Genomic DNA, 20964 nt, shown 5'->3' with positions numbered 1-20964 from the left:
AGTTGAAACCCGATAGGTAGAGAATAGTGAATAATGTTCTGGCGAGAGCGTTTTCCCCGACTGCCACTCAAAGTGGCTACTGGCCAATCACAGCGCGTCCTTGCACAAGTGCACTGGTCGTGTTACCGATGATACTAATAAAGGCTCAGTTCCATTCAGTGTGCAGTGGTTCTCAAACTTTTTAATTTCAAGGACGCCCATAACTCTGAGAGTGGTCCACTCAAATAGTCCATTTGATTCCATTTGTACACTCAGTTAAACACCCGTACCATTTAGAATCCACTCAAGGACACTTTGAGACCCACTGGTGTAGAAGAGCGCTTCCAGTGAGCCAACACGCACAATAGCAGCACCATGACTCTGTTTGATGAGAATGGAACAGAGCCTTGTATCAGCGGTAACACCTGTGAAGGAAGTAGGGAAGGGGCCCAAGTTCTTTCCAAAATGGCATTTGTGTGCATAGAGCCCATTGGGGAGAGACATCCTGCTTCAATAGACATGTGTGCATAGGAGACATGGCTGCAAATATGACAGCCGCGTCGACGCATCGCTCCAATGAACAGCAGTGGCCAATGCTGTATCTACAACGTGTGCATCCATGACCAGAATAGATCAGACTACGATAAAATTAGAACAGACCGTTGCTTCCCATCAGGTCCATGGCACTGACGCATGGCTCGTCTTCATCCTCCTCCTCCTCATCAGCGTCGTCATAGACCACGGGTCCGCTCTCCAGGACGGGTCCGCTCTCCACGACGGGCCCGCTCTCCACCACAACCGAACTGGGTGGGACTTCATTCGACTGCGCCAGGGGGTTGCCACTGAAGATCTGCAGAAAGGAGGTACGATGGGAAAATGACGCTCATCGGTCAGTGCGCTCGCGGGCGTGTGTGTGATTGACGGTATGGCCGTGTACAATGTGAGTGTGTTTTAATATCATTGTGTTGCTGTATAATACAAATTTCCCCGTGGAACTTGGAACTTGGAACCTGGTATTATTTTTATTAATATTATTATTTCCTTTGGGATGTGATATTATTATTATTATTATTATGGAGGGACAGGTGGAGATATTTGAACTCATACTCCCCTCTCAAATATAACATCAGATTCAATGACAGCTTTACTTTTCATTTGAACAATCAGATTCTCCTATTCTCCAGATTGTCCTGTGTTCAGTGTTCTTTATTGACTTCTTCAAGTCAATAAAGAACATAGTGTCATTGTGCTGAACCAGAGCTTTGTTTATCTGGTACATTTCCAAAGAACATGCACAGATGTGACCTGTCCTAACCAATAACCCAACTTGGTGTAACTACTCATTTAATGTTACACATTGAGATGGTTTCTCCTCCAGAGTTGGTGAGAGTCAAACTGTAATGTTATCTTTTGTTATATTTTGGAATACAAATATACTGTAGCATGTTCTAAGCGTGTGTAACCTAAAAGGTCACATATCATTGGCAAGGAAAACAAAGCAAAGATGAGCTATTCCTGGGTTCAAATCTCTAACTTGAGCTCTGAAATAATATAATCATGTATCACATTGGTTGTGTATAAATTGGTAGAGCAAGGCACCATCAATGCCAGGGTTGGAGGTTCTATTCCCTGTATAGCTTAACTAGTAGAGCAAAGCACCACTAGTGTCATAGTTTGGGATTCTAATCTATCCTCTATGTATATACGTGTTGTCTCTTCCTGGTTTTACTATCACTTAAGCCCTATTTTATACTGTGACACATTGTGAGGTTGTAGATTAGCAATTCTTTGCCATTACAAAATAATAATAAAATAAAAGAATATTGTCACAATACAATAATATTGCCACAAATTCGATAGAGGTATTTGGTAGTGATATTTGCTTTTGTTCATATCGCCCCCAGCTCTACAAGAGAGGACTCTAAACTGTCACTCGTTAAGCCATCATTTGTTTCTTGAGGATTCTGTCCTACAAGGCCAATAAAACGCAGCGGGGGGAGAGTGAGCACTTTCGTTAACACATGGCCACCGGTAATCCAAAAATAACCTAAAACAGGAGGGGGGGCCTGGTGGCTCAGCCATTTAGTGCACAGACCATATGCTCACACTAGTGAGTGTGAGGACCAGGGTTCAAATCCGACCCACGTCTTGTCTCGTATGTCTCTCCTGTCTATGCTGCCTTGGTTTCCTATCTCTCTACACTGACTTAGCGCGCCAACCCACCTTAAAAAAATAGAAAGGGTAAGATAAAAAGACGAACAACACAGGAGGACAGACGCAGATGGTGCAGACTTAGGAAAAACTGCCACAGGGATAACCTGCAAATTAGCACTCGGATTGGATTCGCCTATAAATTTAGATTTAGTCTGAACAGGTTTCAGCCCTCAATTTGTCCTCCAACAATTACATAATAGAAAAAATACTTTTCTGACCCTAATAATTTTACATTTTCCATGTATTATTAATCCTCTTAGCCCTATTAATATGAGCACAGAGCTCTAACACAGGAGAGAACATGTTCTGCTTTGAGAATGGATCTCTGATCATCCTGCAATACAATAAATGTCTATTTTTTTGCCTATGAAAACTATTTCATAGGCTATTGTGTCCTTAGTTTGGACTGTATTGTACAGTATGAAGTATTTATGCCAAGCGATGTTGACAATTATCAAATTTAATTCAAAGCATCCTATTGCTTGCTTGTATCTGTGTCAAAGGCAAGTCAAATGCAGGTAAAGCTGGTATACAGACAACTTTGCATTAATTTCAATCAGAGAGTACAAATGTAGCCAAAAGTGTGATGATTTTAGATTAAAAAAAAACACTTGGTGGGGAAAAACATTTCTTGTTGACTATCGGGAACAAGAATATTATTGAATTAGTTGTTTTATAATTAGTTTTTGGTGTGTGTGTGTGTGACTGTGTGTTTTAAGTATTGAATCATTCTGATCCGCCATAAGTGCGATTTATTATTTCTGAAATTTCATTAACAGTTTGCAACAGCCTCGCCAACGTGTGTTCTATACTGAATTAACACAAGATTAGTTTCACTGGTGAAACTAATGGAAAAACACAAAACAAATCAAAGTCAATACAGAAACCAGATACAAATCAAACAGCTCTACCTGTTCAAATCAAAACTACATTCTTTTTTTCCTCTTCATCCATCTCTCCATTTCTTCCCAACTTTCTCAACCATCGACCCTCTTCCTTCCACCCATCCTCACTTGCTTCATTATTTCTCCATCCTTCTCTCTCTCCACCAGCTCCATCCATCCATCCTCCCTCCGTCCGTCCTTCTGCCTTTGTGTCTGAACATGTCTACTGTCTGGTTAATTACCAGTAACAACTAATGTAAAACCCAGTGTATAAACATGCGGTGGGGGAGAGGCTGGTAACTAGGTCAGGATGGAGACACAGGGAAGAGGGGGCAAGTATTGTGTGCGTGCGTGCGTGCATGCGTGCGTGCGTGTGAACTAAAATGTGTGTGTAAGACAAACAGACACACAGACAGGCAGTCAGACAGAAGGATATGTCAGTCTGTGCGATTTTTTGGTCTCCTTCTCGTGAGCACTAAAGTCCTCATATCTAATCCAATCGGAGCACAGATCTTGGATCAGAGTACAGCCATGGCTCTACTGTGTGGGTTGAGTCCTGCTTTGTGTGGGAACTCCACTTCAAATAGAGCAGGTCATTATCTGCCAACGCTGGGACCCACACAGCTGACTAGCTGCATCGACAGACTCCCACAAACACACTCTCGCTGCCGTTCACTCCTTTGATAGGATGGAGAGAGTAGGTGGTCCAGATCTCTCTCTCTCCCCCTCTGTGTTCCTTTTCTTCCAACAGTGGTTTAGAGACAAACGGTAAGAAAGATGAGAGGGAGAATGCTGCAGAAGATCCTAGACCAGCTAAAGTATTGACATCACACGAGCACGCACGTATATTACATAGGTTGCAATAGAACCCAACTGCTCATAAAACGCAAAGGAAAAGAAAGTGTGTGAAAGTGGATCCCATCAAACTTTTGGCTGCAGTTTGCCTCCCAGTGTGGAGGAAGAAGGCTCAGAATGTGTACTGTGACCTCTTCTTTAAATATACACTCCGTGGTTTATTTCATGATTGTGTAAGTTATTCCCAAACCAGTTGTCCTCAATACCCTGTCCCCACGTGACTGACTAAGATGTGCAGAGGGAGCACTGGGCGCACGGGCATCGGCTGCTCGTTGCAGGCACTCGTTCGCCTGGCAGGCTGGCAGCACGCTCGGGCGTGCCTCAAAAATAGCAGATCTACAGCGACACGTTGTGAGCTTGTAGATTGTTTTTAAAAATTGTATTCTTTTTTTTTAAACTTTATTGAATCAAAGTGATTAGAATTTATTTGAAACTTTTTGATAAAATATCAGTCAAAACATTGGAAGTCGGTAGACTCTCCGATGCCAAAAATCTGGCATCGGTTGGGCTCCATTTTGCATGCTACAAATAATTGGTCTCTCTTGGTCCAAAGTTCAAACCGCTGTCAGCATCCAGTCCATGTAAAGACATTGTCTTTAAAGTTCAAACGACCTTGAGTGAAATCTCTATACTTCATTCTCTACATGAGACTGTCTGTCATTCACGCTGAAGGCTGCGTTGAAAATGTTCAAATTGATGCAGAGGTCAAGGGAGGGGGCCGTGTGAGTGTGTGTGTAGGGGGTGACAGACGGCCGTACGGAAATGAGGTTCTGCTGAAAGAAGCAAACACGAGACTCGGTGAATGACGGCCAACCCACACGCGCGTGCAACACACACACACGGACACACGGACACACACACACACACACACACACACACACACACACACACACACACAGGATGTGTGTGTGTCCGTGTGTGGCTCTGACAACATTACATAACAAGGCTTCAGAGTGAGAGAGCGAGCATGCCAGTGAGCTCTCAGCCAATCGCAATGCTCGCTTGGTCCCCGTTCCCAGGGGGAGGCGAGGGGGTTGCTAGGTAACAAGGCTTGTTGACCCGGCCCCCATCATGAGCCTGAACTGTTCTCAACAAAACAGAGAGAGGGGGGGGGGGGGGGGGGGGGCAGAGAGAGAGAGAGAGAGAGTGTAAGAGAGAGAGAGAGAGCGAGAAAGAGAAATGAAAGGTAGAGAAAGAGAGACAGGGATGTAGGGAGGAGAAAGACAAGGTACAGGATAGAGTGGAATGAAGAGATAAGAGAAGGAATGTGGAAACGAGGCTAGGTGAAACCCAGCGTATGGCTGAACCGTGTATGCATGCCCATGGGCATTGTGCCAAATTGTGGGCAATTTGTTAGAGGGATAGTAAGTGGTCTTGGACAGTAAAATGGTCCATCTCATATTTTATGTCTCTAAAAGAAATAGTACAGGTTTCCTTTCTAAAACCTGTACTATTTGTTTTTATATCCACCATTATATATATTTTTTGTTATCAATTGTATTATTGTTTTATCCACTATTATCATCTTGTAGTTATATTCAGTAGTTCTACTGTAATTGTTAATGTTAGCATGCCACGTTGCCACACAACATTTCACTGCCTATACCTGCATGAGAGAATGGCAAATAAAGCCTCTTACATATGGAATCCTTGAAGAGCTTTCTCTAGACTAGATGAAAGGCACTATTATTTCAGATAGGACTCCTGGGGAACAAACATGCTTTTAAGGCTGTTTTATAATCAATCATTTAAGTAAGGGGATGAATAGTCTAATCATCGAGTTGAATGGTGGCAATTACAGTATTTTATCATTTTATATAAATTGACCAGGTCTTGCATGAAAGAAGACTCCTCCTAGTTGGGCCTGGTGTTCTTAACACTAATTATAATTATGCTAATGACGTGTATACACGTCTTTAGAATCAAAACCACGGAGTGCCTTGGACATGTAAAGGCATCTTTAGGACCTTTTTATTTATTTTTTTACACTTTAAATTTTATCCCACGATTTTGCAACCCATTTTTTCCACCAGTGTCAATTATCTACTGACCTCATGCTTCCTTCTATGCATGAGGAGTCCAAGCTGCTTCTTTTCACCTGACAGGGGAGAGTTTCCCCGGCCGGACGTAGCGCGTGGAAGGAACACATTATTCCGATCAGTTCCTTTCCCCTCCATCAGGCTGGCAAGGGGGAGGTAGTTTAGACTAGGATTACTGCATGTTTTTTGTGAGGGTACCCATCCTAGGGGACACGGGGAGAACACGCAAACTCCACACAGAAAGGCCCTTTTGCCAACCCCACCTAGGGTATGGGCACTGATGACGCGGAGGAGGGAACACGCCCCCCAGCGCCCACAGCGTCCCCAGCGGGAATCATCTGCGTGGCACTCTGGCGCTTTTATTATGAAAATCTCCCAGGCAAAAGAAGTCTGAATAGTGTGCTATAGTCAGACCAAGTGCGACAAAATTGAAAACAACATGGGTAATTCACTGATTGAAGCCTGACATCAATGCATAATGACTGCAATGCAAATGTGTTTCAAGCATATTTGACCTAAACTCCTTTCTTTTGCTCTTCCTTTTCCCTTGGAAAAGTTTGGGAACCATTGAGATAGTGCATGAAGAAGACAGAAGAAAAAGAGACTGAATGATTTATTTCTCTCTCTCCATCTGACTCCTCTGGGCGGATGGATGGACAGAGACAGACAGACTGAGATGGGCAGATGGATGGACAGAGACAGACAGACTGACATGGACAGATGGAGACACAGACAGACATGAGTACCTGATCCAGTGCCAGTCTCTTAGCAGGTTGTCCTGTGATGAACGGCTTCAACCTGAAAGACAGAGAGAATATCCTCATTACAGGTCTGCTGCGCACGCACGCACGCATGCACGCGTGAATTGAATTGTTATTGAAGAGTTATTTACTACGTGATTCTTCCAGTGAATCAATTTGTTTTCCGGGAAAGTGTTTTTTTTTTACTGTTGAAGCCAGAGAGACTGATTATTAAGATACAGATACAAAGACATCTTTACATTCTGCTACTTTCTTCGACCTGAGGCAAAACTCCAAGAATTGAGATGAAGACGACTGGCAAATCAGACTGTGTGTGTGTGTGTGTGTGTGTGTGTGTGTGTGTGTGTGTGTGTGTGTGTGTGTGGAGGGAAACTCTTCCCAGACAGAAACAGATAAAACGCTGTACCACATCTCCTCTAGCACTGATTCCTAAACAGGATCTCGATCTTTCAACTTCCCAGTGGTTGAAATTACCATCGTTCCCGTCTCCTCTCCTTCTACCAGCCTCCTCCCTCCACCTCCCTGGGGGTTTACTGTAAGTACTCAACTCTCACTGATAAGGGAGAGGAGAGGAGCCAGTGAGCTTTTAATTAATCGCCTTTAAGCAGAGGAAAAGAGGGGTGGAGGAGTTTGGAGAGGAAGAGCGAGAGAGCGACGACTGGATTGTGCCATATTTAGCAAGACGTCTCACACTCACACACACACACACACACACACACACACACACACACACACACACACACACACACACACACACACACACACACACACACACACACACACACACACACACACACACACACACACACACACACACACACACACACACACACACACACACACACACACAATACAGTGCACTGTCACCAGCCGTGACACACAATCTTTTTGTTGAAAGGTCAATGCAAAATAAAAGTCACCGGCTAGCAAACGTGCCTGGAGAACGGCTCCGTGCCGAGAGACGTCATTAACAGACCGAGGATCTGTATGACAGACTACACTGGGCCCGACCCCTGGGTACAGAGGGAGAAGAAGACCGAGGGGTGGAGCACAGGCTTGTACCTGAACGAGACTGGACCAACGGAGAGAGAGAGAGAGAGAGCGAGAGGGGGGGGGGGGGGGGAAGGGGAGTGGAGATGACAGAAAGACAGAGAGAGAGAGTAACCTCTCTTACCCAGGCTGGAGGACACGGAGTCAGAGCATGACGATGGAGAGAGGTATTATGGAGAGATGGTGGGATGGACCAACGGTAAGGGTGACAAGACAGATAAAGAGAGGGCACAGGGAGAGAGGCGAAGGTGGTAGAGAGCGAGCGAAGCACATGCAGTAGGAAGGAAGAAAACGTGGAAAAAGCAAGAGAGGGAGTGGATACTAGACAGAGAGAATATGTCCTCTGGGTGAGTGTTTTACACGATGTGAAGCACTTGGTAAATGTTAGTGTTATACAACTGAAACCAATTAATCATAAACTACATTTTGTTTAAACCACAATATCCATCCAAAACTTGTGAGCTTGTAGCTATTTTAGCAGTTTTCTTTTTTAAATAGTGAAAACTGGCATGGAGAATGACTACATTTTTCATGATAATCCATTCAAGGATGAAGGCAATGAAACAGAGGTGGGCCGGGATGAGATATATGTTGAAGGCCAAATATGGAGAAATGGAAAAGAGAGAAATATTGCGTGATAGAGTGAGGGAGGAGGAAAGAGGCTAGACGGGTAGGTAGATAGAGAGAGAGAGATGCAGACAGATAGAGGAGCAATATGCAAATTGGATGTGGATAAAATTAGTTCCACAAGGACCAATGATATGAATAAATGATGATAATAATCTGGAGCTTCAAACTTGATTTTCCAGCTGGAGACGACGGTCTCTGAGGTAAAGCAACTCCCAACGCCATGCACCCAAAACCCCCGGTGTTCTCACAATCTAATCATGCATAATCTCACACACACGAATGCACTACAGCGAACACACCAAAATACAGTCAGTCTCTCTCACACACACACACACACACACACACACAGCAGCCCACACACTTTCCCAGCCGGGCACAACAGAGGGCACAACAGAGGCCAGTGTGTGTCCAGTTATACACACAAAGGAAAAAAAACACAAATTCACACAAGGACACACATACACAAACGTGCGTGCACTGACTATCTCTCTCTCTCTGTGTTTATACAATCTAGGCTGGAATGCACATGGCATGTGAGCATCAGCATACACACAAATACAAATATGCACAAATACACACGCATAAACACACACACACACACACACACACACACACACACACACACACACACACACACCCCCCACTTGGGCTGAGTTCTGTCTATTCAGCAGCAGTGCATTGTGGGTAGTGCGTGGAGCCAGGCAATAAAAACTGATGTAGCCAAAGAGCTGATTGTGTTTCCTTTTCCTCTTTCACCCACACACTACAATGTCAACATGGACAATATCTGTTAAATCGGATTTATACTTGGATGACAATCGCCGATCTACAAGCTCACAACACATTACAGCGTGATGTGTTGTGAGCTTGTAGATTGGCTATTTCCAATGTGCAACCAGGCCTTTAGCCTGTACTGTCTAGAGACAAGAGGACAGTTACATACAAACCCACCACAATGGAAATGTATGCACAGATTCCACTCACGTCATGTTTAACTCAGGCAGTTATTTGGAAGAGGAAAAGAGATGTAGCACACATAAAACACAACATACAGTATGTGGCACGCACGCACACGCACACACACACACACACACACACACACACACACACACACACACACACACACACACACTTTCAAGGGTATTCCACTGACCGATATATAACCCCTATCGGCTGCATTCACTGCTTTAAATGTAGGCCTAATGCTAAATTTGACAATGAAATGGCCTCTTTTAAAACGGGATGGACAAAATGTCCTTACTTTGGGCCATTTGGAGGACAAGACGACATGCTGGGATGAACTGAATAACCCAACTAGATAAAATATGCACATGTGTGTGCCGTACACACACACTTACCCACTTACTTACCCAACCAGACAATCCAACCACTCTCTCGCTCTCTCTCATATACAATTACACCCACACACACACCCCCACACCAAGTTTAACAACCCAGATAACTCATCCATTTGGTCTGATGAGAGATGTGACATTTCACCGCATGCTAGGGATTTTCTGGGTCAGTTAGTTGCGCACACACACACACACACACACACACACACAGCGTTGGAACCTGTCTCAGGAAGATATTTTGGGTGAAGTGATGGGAGCTGTGGACACAGATTAGTGGTCTGTTCCCATGGGAGTACTACCCTCCAACTGCCCCCCCCCCCCCACACACACACATTAAATGGGGAGTGGGAGTGTGCACAAGTTTGTGAGAGAGAGATTGTGTTATAAAGAGTTTCATAGCGTGACATTGCGGGATGATCAGTCTTACCCACCACTAATCACAAAGTAGAAGGATCTCACACACACACACACACACACACACACACACACACACACACACACACACACACACACACACACACACACACACACACACACACACACACACACACACACACACACACACACACACACACACACACACACACACACACACACACACACACACACACACACACACACACACACACACACACACACACACACACACACCTCTTACGCCTGACAGATCAGAGAGGACAGCAGTGAAGGAGATGAGAGCGTTAACATGCAGTGTCACTCCCTCACACGCCACAAACCTACATCACAGCTACAACTTCAAACATCAGTCCATGACCACCACCTCTGTGCTCCAGCCAAAATGTCTACCATCTCTGGAACGGCACAGACTCAGAAACCAGCCCAAAGCAGTACATGTCACACCCACACATGAGAACTGGCCATAGCACTTGCCCTAGCCTCGACGACCTTGCAGGCTTATGCAAAGGCATAAAATATGTAATGTTATTGCGACCGCAGGTCTCATTTACTATGAAATCGTACATTTTTGTCAGTCAGTCAGTCACTCAAAATCCACATACATGGGAAAGCCCCCATAGGCTATATGGTGCCCAGGTCTCGTGACATCATCAGGGATGGAGATCCTAGTTAATGTCATAGTAGATGTCATAGTAAATGCGACCTGTGTCGCAATTATAAGCCCATATATGGAGATCTGCCAAAAATTGTAATTGTAACTAAAGACAACCTTCTCAGGTTCCAGTTAGAGATCACTGTAGACCAGAAAGAACATGTTGTTCTTTCTACATGGGCGGGGAGGTGTTTTCTGTGTCCTGGACTGATTGGACTCCAATGCATACAGTAGTAATGCAGGATGGGAGCATCCAGTGGAACTTTAACCACTTAAAGCCTATCAAATATACTTCAGTTGACTGGGGTCCCCCAGGGGGCTTTATTTGGTCCCCTCCTCCTTTCGCTTTACACCAAATGACTCTGCCTGAAATGGCAGAGTTGGATTGATGCCATCAAGTAAATTCCGTTGTACTTCAATGTTCAATGACAAAATAAAATCACCCATCCATCCAGATGGTACCGTTCATGTGGTTAATAACAGCTCCTTATTACACGTTTTGGTTGGATACTTGATTCCGTTTGGTCAATCAATTCTGGTTATTGTTCAATAACTCATTTACGGCAAGAGTTTCTCTAGCTCTAAAACAGTCTTCAGCCCACAGGTTGAGAACCCCTGCACTAAAGAATGATTTGTTTTTGGCTTTTCTGCATTTATTGATAGATACAAGTGGAGATTGACAGGAAAGAGGGAGAGAGAGAGAGATAAGGGGAGAGACATGCAGCAAAGGTCGTCATGAACGGGACTCGAACACGCAACGTGCGGTCAGGCCAAAGCCTATATGTGGCATGCGCCTGGACCACTTGGCCAGCGGGTGCCTAAAGAATGGTTTTGAAAACATCCAAGGCGAGAAATAGCCAATACAAGCATCTGAATATCGATTAATACATAATCTACTTACTTACTACTTACATAATTTATTGCTTTTGGGAGCCGACCTGTTGAGCTGGATGCACCTGACAATCTATCTTTACCGTAAGCAATTTGTATCAAATTAATTTAATTGTTTTGTTGTTAAACTTTGTGTCAACATATTAATGTCTTCATAAAGTGGCCTTGTAATAAGCGGATAATGAATGGTTTCCAGGTCATTGTTTAGAAATAAACCCCTTCAGGGTGATAAGACCCCTGATCAGGGTGATAAGACCCCTGATCAGCCTGTCAGGGTTTATTTCTCAACCTGCTACCCATCCATTATCCCTTGCATATATAATATACAGAGGAGACACTGGTACCGCTACACACGCATAGGCTACACCTGGCATAATCCCACATCTCCTGTTCTGTCATGTGCCATGGTAACTACAAAACATTGTTTTAGGACACTATAGAGAATATCGCTGTATACCTACCTCCTACCTACCTCTGTGGATATCTGTCCACACACACACACACACACACACACACACACACACACACACACACACACACACACACACACACACACACACACACACACACACACACACACACACACACACACACACACACACACACACACACACACACACACACACACACACACACACACACACACACACACACACACACACACACACACACACACACACACACACACTCTCCTGCCCCCTCCCCCCCGGCCAACACCCCAAATCTCTCCTGAAACATCCACCCAGGGAGAATTAATCCTAACCGCTTCATTCCAGATTAGGCATTGATCACTTCTAATCCTCAATAAATATTCAAAATTCCACATTGCCATGGCGCTCATCTCCTCACTAGCCCCCTCACGTCAGTAGGACAGCATAGAGACTAAGACCCTGTTTGCGTGCATCCATGCACGTGCCACACAGTGAACACATGCACTACCCTGATATCCACTTATGCGTTTTTTGATGTGTGTGGTCTGTGGGTGCAGTTGCATGCGTTTATGTTGATGCACGTGTGTATACCATTACCCATGTGACTGCCCCTGTGAAATTGTATGCACATACGCATGTTACAGTGAAATCAAGAAACCAGTGAAATCGAGAGAAACGGAACGGGGGCGCAGGTGGGAGTGAACCCCAGAGTGAGGCCGGATGTCGCGAAACGCAGCACCGGGGCAGGGATCGGTGGCCGTCGGCGGGCTCCGGTCGGCCCGTCACGATTTCACTGTAACACATATATAGCATGGGTTGGTGTGTGTGTATGAATGTGAGAGAGTGTGTGCGCGCACGCACGTGCGCACGCACACACGATATGTGGTGCACTAACCTGCATACTTACAAACTGTTGCTTTTGACGAAATTCTAATATTCTCTCAGCCTATATTGAACTATACCTAGACAGTTAAGATTGTAGTTCTCAACCAATATTTGATGAGAATTCTGGTTAAATGGGCTGTAAAGCATATTTAAATAAGTGGTAAATAGCATTATATTCCAAAATCAATCATTGCTGTAGCAGTAACAGGGGTCTCCTCATCTCTCAAGTTCTTTGGTAAACGGCAAATTAATTTTCAGTTCACCAATCACCAATTTGATCTAATCAGAATTCATACAGGATACAGGATAAACAAGTGAAATTGGAAGTGATGAAACAAAAACTTTGCAGGCAAAATGGGACTGGAACACTTTTTAACACAGCTGATAAGTTATGTTGGTGGAGTTCTCTCTCTCCTGATTGGATCAAATTGGTATCCCAACCTGAAAATTAATTTTCTGTTTACTAAAGAGCTGGAGATACCGCCATTACTGAATACACACATTTTAACCAAATGTTTTTTTCTGGTTACCAAAACGTGATATACATTTATGCTACATACAACGCAACGTTTTGTGAGCTTGTAGATTGGCTATTTTCGTCAAACAGTCATATTTTCACCAAAGGTTCATGCATTTCAGCATTTCAGTCTATTTTCGCCTATTGACATGCCGAGAACAGGGATGCTAGGGTTGATGTGGTTAAACCATTGATGTTGTGTGTTGCTCTGTGACTACACGGGGCAAACATTAACCAGGCTATATAAATATGTGTTAATGATTCTCCAACCAGACCGTCTTCATAAAACTGTCTTCATCCATCCTCTAAACCACACCGTCGGTTCATTCCTTTTTCATTATAAATGAAGAAACAGGTTTATGGATTGAGCCAGGTTTGAATGACCCATGGACTCTCATACCAAATATTGTATTAGCACAGGGCTTTTATCAGAATGTATTTTACTTCTTAAGGCCCATTTCATACAGTGATACGTGGAGAAAATAGAAATAGAAAAGAAATGTGTCTATAATGACAAACCCAACATAGAGGTGGCAGGTTGAAAGTGATTAGCCTTCAAATAGCTGTCTCTTTTTTGGACACGCTGGGTTTTGATCTGACGGCAGCGAATAATGTCGTCCCACCGGGGGAACGCTGGAATGGACTTCCAGGGGTCACAGGTCAAATGGCCGTCAATAGTGTACCCCGCGGCTTGCGGCGACAGACTTTTCGGCAGACCCCCCGTTACCATGACAATTGTTTACAGCAGCAGGGAGTGGCTCCTGGCCCCTCGTCCACCACAGCACCCCCGTCATGTGGCACGATGGCAATGTATAAATCACTCTAGTCTGAGAACAATAGGACCATATGTAGCAGGACCACATGTGGCCTGCCGGGGTCATTTTGGTTTTAAGGAAATACCGCCTCCTCCTTGCCGTCTCACTGTCTTGAGTCTCTTCCTACACGACTTGCTGTCGTTTCCAGTACAAAGTAAAATCCTTAAATGCGTACCAAATGGACACTGAGGATTTTACTGTGTATGGGTATGTTACACGCAGCCTAAACTAGGCTTTTCTTATCGTCGTTTTGCTTTAAAAGAAGAAAAAAAGGAGTGGGATGAGGGCAAAGGGGGTGGGCCATTCAGTATAACTCTTTGGAAAGAACATCATGTTGATAAAGTTTTAAACTAGTACTAAGATGTGAAATGAATAAAGATTGAGCAACAGTATGTCATATTTATCAGCTCAAATGTATTGATCTTTTATAGACAAGCTGTCAGACAGACACAGACTGCCTGTGTTTCTCACTGACTTGGCTGTCTCCTGGCAGGCACTGCCAATGGCTTGCTCCATACGTAGCAGTGGGCTGACACTGCTATCTTTCTACACATCCATCTGTCTCTCAGGCAGCTTTATACTCTGTCGGGGAAGACTTTTCACCTAGTGTGTACATTGATTACTGATAATTGCCTCTGTGGACAAAGCAAGGCACCACATGGGTGACACGAGTGCATATTTTAGGACAAATCCACACAAGGGCCCTGAACACACCAAGCATCACGATTGGCTGCGTTCCAGGCTATTGGCAGCTGAAGGGTTGTGCAAGGACATGCTGTGATTGGCCAGTGCACTTGCGCAAGGACTCGCTGTGATTGGCCAGTAGTCTATTCTAGTGGCAGCCGGGGAAAAGCGAACTTCGCAACGTTTGACACGGAAACCCCCTCACTTAGCTCGCTCGGTTGTGTCTCAAGTTGGCTTCAGTTCAGACGGCGGGCCTCCATTGCAGTCTAGTCCATAGAATTATACTGTAGATTTAGGTAGAGGCACTTCCACTTTGGCCACATAAACGGGCCGTGGTTATAAGCATACCCGTGTAGGATTTGGAATGTCACGCAGCTGTAGTGTCTCCTCCGAGGCACTTCCTGTGTCTCCGTGTTTGCATCCCTCAGTCGATGGGCACGAGGCACGAGCAGGTAAACAAGGTACAGTACACAGGCCTCTGTACTGTATGCTGTGTCGTGTTCAACCTTCTCCTTCACCTCTACACAGTAAAACCCTGGGTACAATAGTGCACACATGTAACCAAACGGATTTGTAAGGATCCATGCGGTTACATTTGTACAAGCTCAGAATTACAAATGGATAAATGAACCCAGAGGATTTTACTGTGTACGACGCCACCAGAACCGAGACGAGGACACTTTTCTTTGTGTCTCACACCTACAGTAAAGTACCTCTCTACCAGCGTTTGTCGTGTTTACCTACATTCTTTCCTTGTTCACTTCTAAGAGGTCACAGCAAGGAGGACACTGCTGTACTGTAGCAGCTCTCTGCCCCTCTGCTTGTCTCACTCGGTTTACCTGCCTTCCTCCACCGTTGGAGGTCAGCGCAGAGAGACTATCTTCCTGTCTTTCTCGTTGACCATCTGGCCGAAGGAGTGTCTCTCTCTCTCATAGCCCGTTTTTTTCTGTCCTCCTCAACTCAGTGAGAGGTCACGCTGAGGAAAAGGCTGTCACTTCATTTCCCTGTCTCACTCTCTTCTTTCCCAGTTCCTCTTTTTCTTTGTTAAATGTTTTCTCTCTTGATCTCCCTGCATCCTTATGAAAGATGATAGATCTTCCCTGTTTAAGAAATTACTATTATGCTGCGCAGATAACTCCTCTGCTATACTGGAGTAACAGGGGGTATAAAGCTAGGTGGAAGGAGTTGGAGCTTGGTCTCGTTGCTGATTTCCCTCTGCAGGCTGTAATAGGTGACAAGGGTTTGGCGGATCGATTAGAGAGGATCAATAATCCATGGATAAGCCATACGTTAACTGTGTGGCAAAAGGTTGTGAGATTATGTGGTTTAAAAAAAATGTTGAAACTTTTCAGATGGTGTGCCTTCGATACAGATTTTGCCCCAAATAGAGGCGACATAAGATTTAAGTCATCGATAGAGAAAGATGTCACAACTTAGATGTCATTTATACAAAGAAATGAAATCGATAGTTTCAGATCAATACAGGTCAAACATGGTTTGGAACATGCTGACTTTTACAGATATCGCCAGGTGCGGCACTATATCAATCAAGAATGTAAATTCAAAGAGTTTTCTGCAGTTGAATCAGAGTTATTTTTCATACTGAAGTCAGCCCTTACAGTGGAGCCAAGAAAGATGATAGAGACACACTCTCTCTCTCACCACCTGCTATGGCTCCCTATCTCAATCTCACCTTTTTTATACTGTCTCTTTAAACCTACTTCCAGATTTAAAGTTAGAATTCATTACATCGTCGCTGTCCGGCAGAAACCAGCTAACTCCATGTTTTCATACATTAGTTATATTGAACACGTCTGTGTGTTGGTTAAAATAATATTGAACCAATGAAAAGTATTAAAAGCGCTTCAGCCACTTGAGCTGGATGTTTTTTAATTTCCTGAAAAATTAACATTTTTGTTTTAGGTGGTTTCTGCCCAACAGTAGTGATATATACGGTACTGGTACACAATAGAAAAATTCCTTGGTTTTGGCTCCTTGACATTTGTACAGTGACAATAAGAAATGATTGAGTATATTGATGTCATTTTATCTTTCGCAGTATTACAAACAGGCCCCTTTTCCACCAAAATAACTTTGGTTCTAGAACTGGTTCCATTCTAGATTCTTTGAACTTTGGTGCTTTCACGGAACCGGCTGCCATTTTTTGGTTCCAGTTCCGAACCAATTTATTTTCAGTGGAAACACTCTGAACTGGTTCAATATTAGGCGGGAAAAAGAACTGAACCGGTTCAACCCTGATGGAAAACGGGCTACGGACTGGTCGGCACATACAGGTAAAGCACTGGGCAATTAGCAGTTGGCAGTTTAAGCCCAAACCACACCAAAGGGTTGGGCTTAACACTCATGAGGTCACACTAGAAATATGTCCTTCCTTTCTCTCTCTTTGTATCGATCCCTCATTCTGTCTCTGCTATGTAAAATTTCCATCATTCAGCTGACTTTTTCATCCAGATGAACTTACCCTGTGTGTATGGGTCTCGGGTGTCTTGCTCAAGGACACTTTTTGCAGGGCATGTGGCTGCGGTGGGAGTTGAATAGGGCTCCAGCAATCGATTATTTTCCTAGCACTTATTATATTGTTTACTTTTCAACGCGTCACAATCTTGTAAATCTGTGCTTTTAGTTCAATTAATTGTTGCAGCAATAGAGCTGAATCTAAACTACAATTTTGGAACTAAACCTGTTCAATTCATTATCTTATCACTGTGTCCTCTAGCTTCAATCTTCTTACTGAGAATCACAGTGAGGAATACAGAACCCACACCCAATTTTCTCTACTGGTCTCTCTCTTCAAATCTCTCTCTGTGTGCCGCTCTATCCTTGTCTCATCGCATCTCTCTTATCCCTTTCTCTCCTCGACTCTCTCCCAGTCTCAGTCTGTTTCTTCTCCTCTCCTCATCTCATCTGCTTCTCCGTCTCCATCCATCTCTCTCTGTTAGACAATCTCTTAACACTTATCTGTTAATGCATGTTCACATGCTGGGTTGATTGTGTACACAATCAACCCAGCCAGTACACAGGCAAACTCAGGTCAGGTTGCCAGTTCGAACCCGGGCTCCCCCAGTGTCAATGTCGAAGTGTCCTTGAGCAAGACACTGAACCCCTAATTGCTCCCGATGTGCTGGTTGGTGCCTTGCATGGTTTCCGCTGCCATCGGTGTATGAATGGGTGAATCTAATGCACAATCTCTGTAAAGCGCCTTGGATAAAGGCGCTATATAAATGCACCATTTACCATTTTAACTCCTGCCACCTGGAAATGTAAGTGCCATTTAAAGTGCTTGCGAGTCTGCTGGTCTACTTTCCTGACGGTTACCTTAACAAAAGGTCACAGAAAATGGGCAGTAACCTCAAGTCTCACCACGTCAGACGCACCTCAACCGCCTGCCTCGGGGCTCTCTCTCCCTCTCTCTCTCCCTCTCTCTCTCTCTCTCTCTCTCTCTGTTAATCTGTGTTCACCTCAAGAAGAGGTCAAAGCTAAGGACGCCACTCTTTCACCTCAATCACATGCTGTAAGACCATCCCTCTCTCTTGTCTTCTTTCTTTCTGTCCGTCTGTCTTTCTGCTGACATCACCTCAGTGAAAGGCCATGGCAGGTTATCTATGAGTCACACTTTCACTGCTTCAGCCGCCCACTGTAAGGTTATTTCACTGCTTCAGCCACCCACTGTAAGGTTATTTCACTGCTTCAGCCACCCACTGTAAGGTTATTTCTATCTGTCTTTTACTCTCACTGTTTTCTCCCTACAACCCACATTCCGCCTCCCTCACACTGTCCATCTCTTCCTCTCTCTTCATGTATTTATTGCAGATTCACAACTCATCACAACCTTCTCATTCTGTTAGTCTGTTAATCTGACTGTCTTAAAAATGTCCATCTCTCTCCGCACTTCTATCCCCTTTTCAATGTGTAGTCCGTCTCCTCTCTCCCCTTCCTCTCCGTCTGTCTCTACCAAGGTTATTCAAGTTTTGAATTGAGCTTAGTTTCAGTTTGATTAACAAGTGGGCATGCTACTTTCGGTTAGCTTTCATTGTTTAAAATGTTTCGATTTGTAGCAGTTTGTCTTTTGTTATATATACTGTATAGGGTGTGAGGCACTCCAGTTTCAGCTTGTAGCTTAGTTTTAGTTAACTCTAATAACCTTGGTCTCTACATCCTGTGTAAATTGAACCGAGAGACAAAATGGGCCCAAGTGGACAATTATTTGAATGAAAATGTACACTTCCAGAGTTCAATTAACACTGAAGATTTGACTGTATGTCCTCTCTCTCCATCTCCATCTATACGTCTCTCTCGTCCTCTCTCTCCATCTGTATCTCTATACGTCTCTCTCGTCCTCTCTCCTCCACTGCCCCCTCTCTCGCTCTGCTGGCCTATCAGTCTCTGCCGAGCTTAACGGCTCGCTGCTAATCAGCTTACTGCAGATGAGAGTGAATGAGAGCGAGCCGGGCTGAAAAAGACGATTGAGAAGACCGTTTAGCCTCTGTCTGACAACCGCCAGTGGCTTGACAGGGGGAGGGGCGCGAATAAAGCAACCCAAAAATTAAACCTAGATCCCGTCTAGGGTCTTAAGGGAGTGGAGAAAAGACCAGAGAGTCCAAAGAGACGCAGAGGGGACAAAGAGGGACGACAACGTCATTTGTCTCAGTGTCGGGCGCACAGGGAAGTTGTTCGGTCTGCTTGGTTTAATGACGGGTGTATTTACATGGTCTAGCAGCAGACAATCCATTCTCACTGCTCCAGGGAGACTATTCATCTTGCTAAGCTAGGTTCTGCAACGCCGCGATCTCACCCCGCTTTTAGTGTCAACAGTTTCAGCGCATTTGTGTGTGCTTGTGTGCTTTAACAGAATATGGGGACATTTGTGTCTGTGCTGGTGCACGTGTGTACACAAACATGCATTCAAAGTATGTCAGTCGTCCAGTGCAGCGAATGTGTGTGTGTGTGTGTGCGTTTATGCATGTCTGCAGGTTTTTTGGGGGCCTAAGTCTGAGATTAAAAAATGCATTTTGAATGGCCCAGTTTAGGGCAAGTCTCTCTACTGTTCCATAAGTTAAAGTGGAGGGGAGGTGAGGAGAGCAAAGCTTTTGCCACTGAAGGCTGTTTGGGAAAGCACGCAGAGAGAAAGCTGCTACTAATGTCCACAATGCTTCCTCTGTCTGTAATAAGACGTTCTCAATCCGGGTCCGGGAGTCGCAAACCAGTGCCAGATTTAAATTCTACTTGATGGTTACTGCATTCACCTCGTGTGAATTTAAATGGTAAAAGGGTCTGCATTTCTATAGCACCTTTTATCCAAAGCCCTTGGCAACGTGTGCTACGCTCACCCATTCACACCGACGTACAAGGCAACATACAAGGCACCAACCTACTGCTCATCAGGATTTGAGGTTCAGTGTCTTGCTCAAGGACACTTCGGGTTCAGTGTCTTGCTCAAGTACACATCGACAGTAAAACACGGAGAGAAGAGTATCGAACTGGGAACCTTCTGTGACCCACATGTCCGCTCTACCTCCTGAGTCACTGCTGCCCTGTGATTCATTTTTAAAATGAAAATCAGAGTACTACAGGAAAAGAGCTGAGAACCACTGGTCTATATTTACATCTAGTACCATAATCACAGCAGACTTAAAGGCGTGGTGCAACGGAAATGGTGGACATTTTATTTTGAAGTTTCAGACGGTTTCAAGTTGAAACACCGCTATGAAGTTTCTGAACCAATCAGAGCGTCGCATCCCTTCAGGCGATGGGACGGTAGCTAGGGACGGTAGCTATGCTATAGCAGCGCATGGTACGTTTTTGTTTACAAGCCAGATAGTCGGCCATGCTGTACCAGTTTACTGTTATGTGGCTTATTTCTACCCTATAATGTTTTCAGATACAT

At 44.4% G+C, this 20964-nt stretch overlaps 1 protein-coding gene across 3 annotated transcripts in view; it reads right to left on the bottom strand.

Annotated features, from left to right (window-relative positions):
* brf1a (BRF1 general transcription factor IIIB subunit a) overlaps positions 1 to 20964 on the bottom strand; it is a 128421-nt gene that overhangs the window by 4102 nt on the left and 103355 nt on the right. For all 3 annotated transcript variants that reach the window (XM_079527340.1, XM_079527341.1, XM_079527342.1), the window contains exons 17-18: positions 6718 to 6769; positions 640 to 829 (exon numbers count right to left, since the gene is read on the bottom strand). In XM_079527340.1, coding sequence (XP_079383466.1) covers positions 640 to 829; positions 6718 to 6769 — 242 coding nt within the window. The remainder of the gene's footprint in view (positions 1 to 639; positions 830 to 6717; positions 6770 to 20964) is intronic.

The sequence above is a fragment of the Electrona antarctica genome (genome assembly GCF_951216825.1).
Source record: "Electrona antarctica genome assembly, chromosome: 18".
Taxonomy (NCBI): domain Eukaryota; kingdom Metazoa; phylum Chordata; class Actinopteri; order Myctophiformes; family Myctophidae; genus Electrona; species Electrona antarctica.
The sequence above is the reverse complement of the archived record's forward strand: the minus strand, read 5'-3'. Positions and strand labels throughout refer to the sequence as shown.